At 44.8% G+C, this 14,284-nt stretch overlaps 1 protein-coding gene across 7 annotated transcripts in view; it reads left to right on the forward strand.

The window, feature by feature from the left end:
- The window catches only part of GPATCH8 (G-patch domain containing 8), a 56,299-nt gene that overhangs the window by 34,895 nt on the left and 7,120 nt on the right, over window positions 1–14,284 (forward strand). For 6 of the 7 annotated variants that reach the window (XM_086766534.1, XM_086766536.1, XM_086766537.1 and 3 more), the window contains 3 exons: window positions 1,779–1,846; window positions 2,342–2,428; window positions 6,283–6,426. In XM_086766534.1, coding sequence (XP_086622660.1) covers window positions 1,779–1,846; window positions 2,342–2,428; window positions 6,283–6,426 — 299 coding nt within the window. Of the gene's footprint in view, window positions 1–1,778; window positions 1,847–2,341; window positions 2,429–6,282; window positions 6,427–8,661; window positions 8,699–14,284 lie in introns of all 7 variants that reach the window. The other variant, XM_086766540.1, reaches the window with a different exon arrangement.

Below are 14,284 nucleotides of genomic sequence, written 5' to 3' on the forward strand. Positions count from 1 at the left end.
ACCCACAACAAAAAAACTTTGACTGCCTTAGAAGGCAAAAGTACTGATGCATTGTTTGTACGCAGGGGTTTACCAGGGCCATGAGGCTGCATCGAAAGATCTCGATTGCTGGAGAAATTTAAAAAAAAACCCAACAAAAAACAAACAAACAAACAAAAAACCCAGAAACAGAACAAAAAGAAAAAAGCTTGAAAAAAAATTAATATAAATTGTTGGCACTTGCTGCCAGCCGTTCCATTTGGGTTCACCACTTACCAGTAAATCCCTGGCTGAGACGTTATGAAAGTGATATTGCACTTAGGAAGTCATTTTTATAACCTGTCTTTAATTTGGTCCTTTTGCTAAAAATTGCAGTCACTGCTTACCTTATTATACCATTGGGCGTAAGAGAAATGTTTTCAAACAGAGAACACTTGAAATACCCAAATGAAAGCTCGATTCAGAATGCTCTTTTTGGATCAGCATGATAGCAGGTTTTGGACTTGGTGGATGTAATCCTGTCAAATTTCTGGGCATGTAAACAAAACTGTAAAGCGATTGACTAAATGAACTCGTTTCTGAAAGAGAAACACAGGCCTCTGTTCTGTGAGAGTTCAAAAGACACCAGTCCGATCAGAGTAGGTTCCCTGTGAGGACCCAGCGGGGTCTGAGGGCTGCAGGCTGCCGCTTGTGCGGGAGCTGGAGAAGGCCGATCCTGGAGGAGAGAGAGGAGCTGGCGCCTGTACGGGTATTCGGAGGCGGCTTTAAAGACTTCCGCCTTTTGCGCCTGTGGATGGTGCTGGAATATTTTTGGCATGATTAAAACCCGTAGGTCTTTCAGCCCAAAGGTATAATATATGTGTATGTGTGTATAACAAACCGGTTGTTTACACCAAACCAAGAGCAATGACGAGGGCAGTAAACGTTCTGTTTTTTCACTCAAGGTATGCTCTGGATCAGGTAAGTACTGTTTCAGTGGGCTTACATCACAACAACCAGCGTGAGTTGTGATGTAAAATAAAAATCAATTTTTTAAAAAGCTGTGGTAGTAAAGTGCTTGTCTGCCCCATTTTGCTTTGTTTGGCTGGTTATGAGTGGATTAAAGATATGTTTAAAACAAAAAATCTCCAGCATAGTTTGATTAGTTCAAAGTCAACTTTCTTTGCAACTAGTCCTTTTCACAGCTTACAGATGACCCAGCGAGCGCTAGAGCATCTCTGCAGGAGCTGAGGAAGCGGGTGCTGCACCACCTGGCCTGGACCGGGCGGTCGTTTGGGATGAAAGAAGTTTGGCTTCTGTGCCATGCTTCTCAGTCAGCTTTCCTTACTCTTGGGAAGGGACAAAAGCTGATGGGAGGGAGGCTTCCACATCTTTTACAGGAGTGTCCTCATCCATTATGAATATGTTTGAGCCGTAAAATGTATTTAATAGCTTTTTCCCTCGCATCAGAAGATGAAGCTTGTGTTGCCTGATGTGGAAGCCTTGAGGGGAAGGCTCATTTCTCAAGTCCTGTTGATAGTCCTGCCGTAGGACTTGACATGGTTGAACATTAACCATGAGAATATTTTATGTGACCAGTTAATGTTCAGAAAATACCTTTTATCAGCAGTCAGGGTGCTGGTTTGGAGCTGAGAAGCAGATTTGACTGTAAGCTGTGAGAATGGCTTGTGTTTGGTTCACTGTAGCTTTCTGGTCTCTGCACTCCAAGGCAAGATCTCTAACCACCCAAACCCAATGTGTAAAGTGAGCTGTGGCGACAGAGCGACCACTGACCACCTCTGTGTGTGTTCCTCTTACAGGGAGGACAGATCCCATCCCTATTGTCGTCAAGTACGATGTCATGGGCATGGGGCGGATGGAAATGGAGGTAAGCTCACCCAGCTCTGCCTCCTGCCCTGCGCCGGCTCAATCCTTGCATGGCTTTTGGGGAGCTGATAGGGAAGAAATTTAAAAGTGAGAATTTGTGCATCAAAGGTAAAGAAAAACTTGCTCTTAAATCAACACAGTAAGAAAACATTTCTCAAAATACATACTTGGTTTACCCATGGGTACCTGAGGCCTGGATGCTATCTGAAATTCCTGGGCTTTGCAATTCCACTTCCGCAGAGCTGAAGCCGCTGCCGGCAGCACACAGGCCTGCGGTCAGCCTCCGCCTCGGAAGGATTAATGAACAGTTTTGAGTGGGTTACACTGGGATGACAAAAGAGGGGAAAGTAAAATCCAGTAGGCAAAGGTTCTGTTTCAAGCCTCATCTTTTTAAATTTACACATTCTGGCAGTCTCAGTAGCGCAGAGTATTTCTGGGACAAATTGCATGTCTTTTTTTTTTTTTTTTTGTCTTTTTTTAAAAAAAAAAAAATAAGCTGGACTATGCCGAAGATGCCACTGAGCGGAGGCGTGTACTTGAGGTGGAGAAAGAAGACACCGAGGAGCTGAGGCAGAAATACAAGGTACTGAAACAGGGGCATTGACATAACGCTCTTGGGGGCTGAATGGGAGAGGATCCCTTCTGACAGGACAGAGCTCTTCTTCTTAGGCTGTGGTAGTGGTAGCAGGAATTAACTCTTCTTGGTTTTTGTCATTGTTGAGATCATTTATATTTTAACAAACCGGTTATTCGCTTCCTGGAATTAACCTCGATGTTTGTTTAGCTGCTGAAGAGCTACAGGATGGCAGCAGGGCTTTCTGTATCTGCTTTGGTCCTGTTCTGGAAAGAGCAGCCTAGGGTAAGCAGAACGTTTCCTTCCCTAGACCCAGGGCTGCCAGATTTTTAGTGAACCTGCCGCATTGTCAGTGCAGAATCTGCAGATGCAAATGTTAGATGGGAGCGGAGCAGATCTTCTGTTGTTACTGAGTGAGCAGGAAGTAGTGCATGATGATACTGTCGCACCAATCCTGCTTCCTTTGAGAAGGCAAGACATGGCTCTGGTTCTGAAAAATCGATGAGCTATTTCTTTCTGGAAGAATTTCTCAGGCAGCATTAAAAAAAACCCGAACATATTTTTTATATTTCCATAGGGTTTACAAAACCAGTGGGGTGGGATTTTTTGTAAGCCGAAGACTGTTATCTTTTTGATGATAAAAATGGGCCATCGTGTTGGCATTGAGCATGACGTGTCGGAGCATGCTTGGATTAGCTGTAACAGAGTTCTCTGCAGAGACGTGGTCTGTGCTAGTCCTTTCATCCACCCTTCCACTTGCCAGCCTGTAAAATACATCCAGTCTTAGGAAAATGTGCTTGTTTAATTGTCCTGAGATTTGGGGAGTACTGGGACTGAAGAGCAGCCGTAGACATTAGAATAAAGTGCCCGTTTTGCATAAATTTTAATTCTTTCAGTAATAACGGAAAAACAGTTTCAGTTCCGTTAAAATTAAACATTACCATGGCAAATCTAAAATTCCATTTCACCGGTTCAGCAGTTAATACTGCAAGCAGTTTATTCAGCTCCAAAAACTGATAGCTTCCTTTCCTGATTTATTTTTTTTCTTGAAGTTGAGACCTTGACTTGCTTGGTAAGTGAATTGCTAGTGTATTTGTTCATTTAAAAATAAGCCATTGTAATTACTTTTAAAGCTAATTATTAGTTTAGATCTGAAAGCAGTTAATGATCTCTTCTGGCACACTTTAAAGTACAAGTGTGCTCATCAGTGGGATCGTGCAGCTGGTGCAGAGCAGTTCCTCTACGTCCAGGTGCACGTTCTCCATGAAGATGTTTCTCCTTTTTTGTGGTTTCTGATCTACTGGGCAGCATGCTGCTCACGTGCTACGAAGGGAAGGTTTGGCCGTGGTGCTGGCCGTTGTTGGGCAGCGTGTGGCCAAAAGCCTGGATCCCTTTCTGCTGCAAACCCCAGCTGCCATGCTGGGCGTCTTCAGACAGCAGCAGCTGTCGAGTGCAAAGTATTTCTTCATTTCGGAGGTTGGTAGGAGCTCTTGTGTGAATTGTCTGTAATGATGTTTTATCTCAGGCCTACGGTGTGATTTACAGTAAAGTTCTTGGGTTTCCCAGTTCTCTTTTTGAATGCGGTTCAATGAGCGTTGTTCTCTGAGCCTGTTTTGCCTTCCTGCAGTTACTTTTTTTTTTTTTTTTTTTTCCAGGAGCTCTGTGGAGCAGCAGCAGTCTCTCCCAACTTAGATGTGTTTTTATTAGCACGCTTTATTGCTAGGCTCTTGCGTTTCTCCACTAATCTGTGAAAAATCTCTGCAAGCGTGATTTTCTGCGTTGCTCCACAGGAGTCCGTTATGTAATTGCCAATTGTGGCCGCATCCTGATTAGCCATTCAGTGAGCCTCAAAGGAATCACCGATAACTCTGCAGCCAAGAAACAAGCAAGAGACGTTCTTTAATTCCCCCCTTTAGTGTGGGTTCTGATCACTCAAACAGCTATGTTTTCATTGTTTAGCCACAGGATGCTTTCTGAAAAAACCTCCACATAGCGTAGGAAGCTTGTTCAGGGTTTCAGAGGAACTTTAAATGTCATTGTTCTGTGGGGCTCATGCTGCTCTGTTTTCCTTTCTTGTCTTCCTGGGGACCTGATTCAGGCTCAAACCTCTAGATAGTTTTGTTGATTTTTTTTTTCTTTTTTCTTCTTAACAAGGGCCTGTGGCAATAGATGGAAGCAGGAACTTGAAATAGACTTTTTTTTTAAGAAGGTGAACAGTGCTTTAAACTGAAAAAAAAGCCCTTTTAGCAGTATAATTTTTTCAGATTTTGTTTTTCCCCTCTTGGGTGTTGAAATTTTTTACGTGAATTTTGAATTATAGAAAACATGCTCTGCAATATTATTTTACTGTAGTTTTGATGTGGTAACTGGGAGATCAAACCATATTGCCTTGAACAAGATCTTAAATAAAACAAAAAAAAACTTTCATAGTATATCTTTTTAAAATGTTTGCTAGCTCCTCTTGCTAATGCAGGGAAATTTCCCCTAAGAAGCTTGTACTGAAGATGGGAACTCTTACGTTCTTCAGTGCTTTTTCTCAAATGCTAGGCTATTTTTTCTGATATAATTTATCTTTATTCCAGTTGAAATGCCTACGGTTCATGGCTGCATGGGGTGTGCTGATGGTAGCACAGCGTACTTTGCGATGCAGCATTTATAGCTTTTCTTTTAGTGTGATCAGTGCAAGTGCTTCCATCTTGTGAAGGTAAACCTTCCCCAGCTTTCTTGTGGAGAGTGATGATGTTTTATTAATTTTGCCAGTGGGATTATTACAGAAGAGACCTGGCTGGAGGAAGCAGCTGTTTCGCTCCAAAATAAGTGTGTCTCAGCATCAGGTGCCTTTCAGAGCCCCCCCAGGTCTGCGTCTGCCTGGGCTGTGCCCTGGGGACAGGGCTGCCAGAAGCAGGCTGGCTTCCAGGCACTGGGACCTCCAGCCAGGATTGCCATGGAGTGCTAGAGCTTTTTGACTCTGCCAGTCTGGAACCTGCTGCTTTTCTTTAGAGCAAAAGAGGGGAGGACATGACCGTTTCCAATTTAGACACCTTGCTTTTGCTTGGAGGTTTGCCTTTACACCTGTACAAATTTTGAATTACAGAAGGAAAAAATACTGTCTGCAACCACCCCGGCGATCTCCCTCCTTCTCTTTTGTTAAATGACAGCTACCTGTACCCTCTCCCTCCGTAATCACTGTATTGGAGCTCTGATTAATGGACAGCATTGCTCCTGGGAAGGTTTAACATACTGAAAAATTACACTGGAGTGAATTATGCTCAGCGTTTTGCCAACTGCGCTTCCGCAGCCGCGGATGTGTTCCTCCCCACTGAATTGCAGACAAAGAGAGATCAAGCAGACAGCTGCTAGTACTCAAAATGGAGGAACTCTCGGCATTTAAAGTTCGAAGATTCTGTTCCAAAAGCAGCGATCTTCCTTGGTTCGATGTGTATTTTGCACATCTTATGCGAGCAGGCATCTGCCAGTTTGCTTGTGTGTTAGCTCGAGGCGTTGACCCTCTTTGTCTCAGACAATCTGACAGGTTCTCCTCCTGCAGCTGCAACTGCCTTCCTGCCATCAGCACTGCATTTATTTATTTATTTATTTTTAAAAAGCAGTCTCCTTTTACTGATACCTGTGCTAATAGCAAGGTTATGCTCTGTGTTGGGAAACCGAGTCAAGACCGGGTTGGTAGTGTTGCAAAGTTATTCTTCGTACCTTTTGGGTGGCAAAGGCTGGCCAGCTCAATAAATATAATCACCAGTGTGCACTAAGGTTTTCTTAAGGACTATTTTTCCTTAAAGGACTAGTTCATCATCTTCCAGTTTGTTTTACAAGATGGTTAACAGAAGCATTTGTTGTTAATTTTTCAGGATTATGTTGATAAAGAAAAGGCAATTGCCAAGGCTTTGGAAGACCTCAGAGCAAACTTCTACTGTGAACTCTGTGACAAGCAGTATCAAAAGCATCAGGAGTTTGACAACCACATAAACTCTTACGATCATGCTCACAAGCAGGTAAACAAGTGCTGTTAGCACAGTTCATCGGTTTTATATTCATTGCAGTGATCTGTTTATGGTTAATACTTGGAATTTCCCCAGCATATCTTATTTTCCTTATAGCCCCAGCAATAGGTGTTTTGTGTCACTGGCTAAGATTTTTATGCCCATCGTACATATGAAAAAAAAACCCCAAACAACAAACAAAAAAACCCAACTCACTGACATCAAGGAGCCCAGTTTTGAATGACCTGCAAGCAGGAACGGGGTGTTAAACTGGGAAGAATACATGTGGTTATGGATGGCTCCCAGTTTGTGTCAACTTCTAACATGCTACAACTTTGGAGGCTGATGGTATGCCATGAGCATGCATTTTAAATACTTCAGTCTGTGTTCTGTCAAGTCACTGAAAACAGACTGGGAAATAACGGGCTCTGTCAAGAGAGCCGTGGAGCGCTTCCCAAATTCTGTAACCCTCAGGAGAAGGTGGAGTCAGAATCTGTGTGGAACTGGCTTTGCTCCCATGGTAGGGCTGTACTGTAGTATCTACATGATACTTCAGGCTGCGCAGGAAATAATAGAAGTTCATGTGTTGGCCTGATCTGTGTGGCCGTTTGAAGCTGCTACACGAGATGTGAACGTACAGCAGATAAGCGTTGTGCTCTTCTAGAGATGAAACTGCTCCAAGGAGGTTTTTGATTTTCCTAGTCATACATTCTAAAAATGAAGTCATTACAATGCTGATAACTTCTGGAGGGTGTGCTGTTGAGTACTAGGTCTTCCAAAACAGCAGTGCAGTGCAGCAACAGCGTAAAACCAAGAACATGGCATTAGTGTCTGATTCCCCCACCCCTTATCGGTACAGGATGTGACAGTTCAAAGTCAGTTCACTGAAGGAGCCTTAACAGGGAATTTCTGTGGGAGTACTGTGGTGAATTGTGCTTTAATAGACTTAAGAGCAGAAATTAATTAGTTTGCTTTGCACTGGGAAAGCAGGCTGCCTTGGCCAGGCTGGTGGCGCGGTTGCGATACCCGATAGCAGTGTACTTCGTTTAAAGCTTTCCATCGACTCAGTTGAAACTCGAGTGCAGTTACGTGCAGCTATTTAGGAGGTGGAAGGACCTGTTTGTGTCACGTTCTTACAACATGGTGATGCAGTCTGATTTATGCCAACTCCTGTTTAAAGCCTTTGGGTGATTAATAGGGGGACTGACATGTTTGCAAGGCTGAGTGGTTTTCTAGCATCTAGAAATGCTAGAAGAAGAAACAACAAACCTGTGGAAAGCAACCACCCCTCACTGGTATAAAAGGAGTCGTCAGGAGGAGGGGGCAAGAAGAGTGACCTGAAAGAAAAATGTCTTGGTGGTGTAATCTCATCGGTAGAAAGAATTTGAGAATTGCTTAATACTGCTGGTTATTTTTTAAAGGAACTGATGTTCTTGGGTAACTTGCATCCATTGCAATAACTTCAGGCAGGCTTTGAAGAAAATGAGCCTTCAAACTCTCGCTGCATCACCCAGCATTCATTTCCAGTTACACAGGGATTTAAACAAGGCAGCAGTCATGCTTTGCTTAGGGGAAAAATTGCTCGCCCAGCTTTGTTGTGCTGAAATGTGTGTCACCCTGTTGGGTCAGCGTTCCGTAAGGGAACTTGAAACTGCCTAGAAACAGCGGAGGTAAATTTGTATCAGTAACACTATCTCACTTCTGTTGTTCGTTAGCACTCAAGACAGGCTAATTTCTAACAGACTATTCTAAATTATAATGTAGTTTAAAAAAAAACCCAAACCTGCTGTGCTTTTCAAAATATATTGCACATTGGTGTTCCATCTTTGACCTCTTTGGACAAGAAGGCAAGGTTACGTAAAGGCTAACAGCATTTTTCTGAGGAAAAACTTAGTTTTCTTGAAAGTAAGCTGATCAGCAGGCTTTCTTGGGAAGATGAGATGTTATGGTATCCTGGATAATTAGAGCAAACTGACTTGCTATGTATTATCCGCAATGTTTTGTCTTCTCACCAGTAATTCTTGAGGCAGCAGCACTTTGTTTTTGCCTTTTTCGTAGCTTGTTGAACCAATTTATGTGGGATCATTTTTGCTTTGAAGTATTTTTAGTTACACCTGCCCCCAACGCTGAAGTGTTTGCGTACTCATTGTGTGGCTCCGTGAGCATTAGGCTGTCCCTGTAAATAGATGTGCCACCCTCACATCCCTTTCTGCTCCCGAGTTATAAAGACGCTGTCTTGTATTCCAGGAAGGAACTCCAGATTATTGCGAAACAGGGGCAATAGGTAAGTGTATTGATCCCTACTGGATAAATTTCGGACCCACCAGTTTGCCAACACCAAACAATTAAAGGGGAGGTTTTATTATCATTATTATTATACTGGTTTCGTATAGCATTTGAATGTGGCTCAACCTCAACACCAAGTTTCTATCCCACAGGCAGTATTTCTGGATTAACTGGGAAAGTAGTCCTCAATTTGTTATCACAAACCATTGGCCTGTTTAGGTTGTTGCATTTTAAACATCTTGTTGGAGGTGTGCAGTGTTGTTCTCTAGATTTTTTTACTTTTTTAATTAGTTTGTTACTTGAAATGAGAAGTACAGATGTTTTAAAGAACAGTAACCCTATCTGTCCACCAAATGGTCAGTCGCTCTCGGGGGAAGGCAGAGGGCTAAAAGCAGATGGCACTGAAGGAGGAAAAATAAACTCAATTCCCTTAAAAAGCCTTCACTGAGCAACTGAAAAGACTGTAACCATAGATGTCGTAGCTTTTTGTACCCTGGAAAGCATCTTTAATGGGCTTTTTTTAGCTGTAAGATTTTCAACCTGGCAACTAGAAGGACTGTTAGCTCATGAAGGGCCCCCGCCTCTGATGTTGCACAGGCCCAACTGTCAGGGTAATAATAATTAACAGACAAATGCATAGGAAGGCAAATGTGGAAAGAAAACTCTGCAGCTGGTGAGGACCTCGAGTAGTGAAGATGGATGCAGTGTATTTTTGTGCTGCTCTCCTGTAGATGCGTGATGTCCAGATGCTCGGTTCTGCTGCAGTCCTAGAATACGCCAGACCTACTGGGAGTGCATCCTCAGGGCGTTACATCTGAGTGGGCCCTTAACTTGGTGTCGTAGTTCAGCCCCGATCAGACCAGACTACGCAGTCTCTCTCTCACTCCCCCCACCTTCCGAGAGAACAGGGAGAGAAAATATAAGGAAAAACGGCTCGAGGTTTGAGATAAGGACAGGGAGAAATCCTTAAAGGTACCGTCACGGGCAAAACAGACTCGACTTGGGGAAAACTATTCATTTATTACTACAAATAGCAGGATAATGAGACAGAGAACAAGATAACCTCCCCCCACCCCTCCGTCTTCCCAAGCTTAACATTATCTCTACTACCTTCCCCTCCCGAGCGGCACAGGAGGGGGAAGAGGGAATGGGGGTTGTGGTCAGTTCATCATACGTTGTTTTACGCCGCTGCTTCATCATCAGGGGAAGAACTCCTCGCATTCCTCCCCTACTCCAGTGTGGGGTCCCTCCCACGGGCCACAGTCCTTCGGGGAACTGCTCCGGCGTGGGTCATCTCTTCCACGGGTGCAGTCTCTCCAGAACAGCTGTCCCAGCGGGCCCTCCACGGGCCACAGCCGCCTTCAGGCATCCACCTCCCCCGGTGTGGGGTCCTCCGCGGGCTGCAGGTGAATCTTTGCCCCTCCGTGGACCTCCATGGGCTGCAGGGGGACAACCTGCTCCACCATGGTCGTCACCACAGGCTGCAGGGGAATCTTGGCCAGGAGACGCATTACTCCTCCCACTCCTTCTTCACTGACCTTGGCGTCTGCAGCCGTTCCTCACAACAGGCTGGCAGATGTCTCTCAGGATCTTTTTTACGTCTTATTCACTTCTCCTCTCCTCTCCACTTCTTGCAGCCAGGCCGGGCCGAGTTGGGCCCAGTCAGCTGCCCGGCGGGAGGCCAGAGGGTGAGGCCTGCAAGGCCCATGAGGCCTGCGCCTCCCCCTCTGCGCCTCTGCCCCCGCTCAGCTTCTTCACATCTTCTCTCCTCTTCTCTTTTTTTTTTTTTTTTGTTTTTGTTTTCCCCTTCTTAAATACGTTATCGCAGAGGCGTTATCACAGAACATTCTGCTACCAATCGGCTCGGCCTTGGCCAGCAGTGGGTCCGCCCTAGGCCCGGCCGAGTCCACTGAACAAAGGGGAGCAACTTCTAGCAGTTTCCTACAGAAGCTACAGGGCCTACAGGCCCCCCCCTCACTAAACAAAACCCCGACACTTAGTTCAGGTTTTGATGCCAAGATAGAACACTTCATGCTAGCTGTGCATGAAGATGAATGTGGGTCACCTTCCCTGGGGTTGTACCCCATGAGTGTACTCATGTCAAACCTGATCTGTATCGCCTGTCCCTTAGCGCAGCTTGCAAAACTTGGTACGGTTGGGATTCTCTTACGTCTAAGTAATCCTGCATTTTCAGTCGCCTTTTTTTTTTTTCTTCATCCAAGAACTTGTTTACAGAACCTCATACATGACCACCTCTTTCCTGCCAGCGTGCGTGATGAAGGGTTGAGCTGTTTACTGAGACACTGACCCTACGGAATAAAAACATTCACCTTCTGAATTCAGTGTGAAAAGCAAATGTGTTCCTGTGTGAACTTTTGCCAGGTTAACTGTGAGAACACTACCCAGTATTGAAATGTGGTCTTTTATGTAGCTCTCATGTTAATTTTTCTAAACATGTGGCTTTTTGGAGGTGTACATAATTAATTCTGCTTAGATTCTCTTTATGAAAGGTCAAAGGGAATGTATTTCCATAAAGAAGTTCTTTGGGAAAGAGGGTGGAACTAAGAACTGAGATCTGCAGTTCTCTTCATGCCCTGATTATCTGGATCTCTGTTTCTGATTCTGAGGGGCAGGATCTGTTAAAGCACAAGGAAATGACCAACACAGCCACTGCTGTGGGTGATGAGCACTCTAAATCCAAACCCTGAGCTCTCAGGTCTGGGGAGAATGGGACTTGTCATTTCCAAAAACTTATATCTTCAAGCACAGCTTGAAGGTACAAGCCTGAAGAGAGAATCTCCAAGATACTTGGTGTTACAGAGCTTTTCTACTCTAGAAATGCCTTACCCTCAAAAACCCCATGGTATTTTTCTTAACCCGGTTTTAGCTGTTCAGCTCCTTGCTTGCTGCTGGCAGATACGTTTAGGGCAGAGCACTTCTCATGGAGAGCGTTCAATAAAAGAAGTTCAGCCTACGAGGCCTGGACACTGCGATTACAAGCGCTAAAGCCTCCTGAAGGGCGGGCAGCCGTGGATCCCTGGGTTATCTGTGCTGTGTTAACGCTGGTATATTTTCCTAAGTTGAAAATGAGGTGTCAGGGAAGAAATTAAGATGAAATAAAACTGCAGTTGCGTGCCATTTCCCCTCTGCTTCTTTTGCTTCATTCATGAGCGTGTGAAGACTGTTGATTACCAAAAATAAGCGGGGCTTCTGTTCCCACTTATATAAAATTGTAAAGGTTGCCATCCTTTGAGCTCATATTTAGCTAATGGTGTAGTTCACTCCCAGAAGCTTTTGTGGCAGAGAATCGCGTGTACGTCAAAAGTTCAGAAAGCCAGAAATTTGCTGGCGTGTAATGAAAAGTATTATTATTTTATTTAATAGGGGTTGGCAGAGAGACTTGGGAACAATGGCAGGGGAGGAGTGGGCTGTAATGGGATTGTACCGTCACAGGGGCTGCTGCCTGTTTCAAGCCAGGGCAGAAATCTCCCTGCAGGTGGATCTGGTCTAGCCCTCTCTCCTGGATATAAGGTCTGTCATGAAAGTCTCAGATCTTCTAGTAAAGCAGCGTAGCAGAGTGCTTTTTTATTCTGAGAATAACACGATCTCTTTCTACTGTGCAATTTTAGGCAAAGAATGCCTCTTGAATGAGCCTCAGTTCAAGAAAATTGCGTGGCTTTGTCAACGTAAACTGAGAAAATCCATTTACCACTGGTCGTGAACCTGAAAAGCAACGCACTCCAGTTCGGTACTGGGGAGGCCTTACCTCGATATGATCTCACCAGCAAGGTCTCATGCGCGATTGCCACAGCATGCGCTGAGTTTTTTTCCTGTTTACGGCAGTTTCTGAATCCCCTTTTATTTAACCACCGTCACATCTCTGTGGTGGGCTTTCTCTAGAGCTTTTAAATAATGCAGAGGTGCAGCTCATTTAAGCTCCTGAGCTACGCAGCAATCGAGAGATAATCCATTACCGTAGCTCTCTCTGTGCTGGAGGACTGAGGTGGCTGCGGATTTTACAGAAAACCTGTTCTTCAGAGCTCAATTGAAATGTAGAGACTTCCTGGTAATTTTCTTAGAAACAAGGCAGAAAACCTAAAATACTATGCTGTGTTACAAAGGTGGGCGGCAGCTATTAATAAAACACAATAGCAAGCTGAAGGAAGGCTTGAGGTGGTGCAGTGCTGCTTCTAGCGCAGAGAAATTTGGGCAAACTCTACTTGAGTGTCAGCGATTTGTGTCCCTGTCTGCTGCTTGCTGGGCTTACTGGTGTGGCCCTTGTAGCTGCAGTAGTAAGCCAGTGGAATGGTATGTTTGGCTTCATGGCCACCATCATCCTGCAGTTTGTAAATGCCTTGATGCTCAGAAAAGTGTTCTGCTGCGTCAGAAAACACACTGCCTGTCAAGGAAAAACTGCTTCCTAATTTTCCAATCCTGTGGCAGCATGAAGCTGTATGTTTGATTTAATACAGGATGGCGGCCCTGATCCTGTTGGAGGAATTAGTCTTGCTGAGTGCTGTAGGAAGACTTTAAAAGGCTGTGTTTGCCCCAAGAAGATGGGTTCCCAGGATTCCTTTTCCTTAGTTGGTGGGGAGAAGCTCCCCGAGGATGATGGAGCGGCTACGTTAAATTCTTGTTTAAATGTCTTTGTGCTGGGGGGAAGGGGCAGCGGTGCCACTCTCCTCCCGCGGCTGTCCAGCCTCTGTGAACCCCCACACGTATGGTACAGTCCAAAGAGTAATTTAGAGATTTTGGGGGATTAGAATAATGAACACTTGCCAAAGGATTAGATGGAAATTTGTTTGGTGTAAGCCTAGCTTAAATGTCAATTTAGTTCAGATAGCTTTCTGGGAAGGCTGAGACCTGCAGTATGCTGAAAAGCGTTTCACTGCTTCGATGTTCTCCTTTTACTGCTCTGAAGTTGTACTTCAGGCTTTAATTGCTGCACCCTGGTTGGGTTTGGGGGAGGAGAGTAGGCATAGCTGGAGCCAACTGGTTACCCACTGTTCTTTGTGTGGATAAATGTCTGGGTTCAGTTACTCACTGGGAACAACTAGTGACGTAAGGATTGTTCTGACAAGGTGTTCGGAAAAGTTCTGGCCGTTTTAAAAGCTCAGTGCTCACCAGCTGCCTGTGAACACAGCCTTCTGCCTTTATTCCTGTGGCGGTTTATTTTTATGGATGAGCGCTCTGGTCTTCTGTTGTCCCTCCTTCCCCTGCCACGGTTACATTGACGTCCAGCTAAGTTTCTTGGCACTGAGCTCCTTGCAAACCTAATAAATAATTCCTGCTGATAGCTGCATCATTTTAGGGCGAAGATGCTGAGCTGCGTGATGTTCCATGTTTTACATTCCCAGGGCAATGGCGTGCTGCAGTTGTGGAGCTTTTCTATCCTAAACTTCCCCAGCAAGCACCCTTTACCCTCCTGGTCCCTGTGCTACAAAAAGAAACTCAGCCTTGAGATCTCTTGGTCCTTTGTGAAATCAGAGCGACTTTTCCCCAGCGCTGGGAGTAATAAATTCTCAGTCTTGGATGTTAGTGGTGTATCCCCTTGAAAGTCACAGGTACTGTGTGGCTCGGTGTT

Source organism: Chlamydotis macqueenii, chromosome 25 (genome assembly GCF_036417535.1).
Source record: "Chlamydotis macqueenii isolate bChlMac1 chromosome 25, bChlMac1.mat, whole genome shotgun sequence".
Classification (NCBI taxonomy): domain Eukaryota; kingdom Metazoa; phylum Chordata; class Aves; order Otidiformes; family Otididae; genus Chlamydotis; species Chlamydotis macqueenii.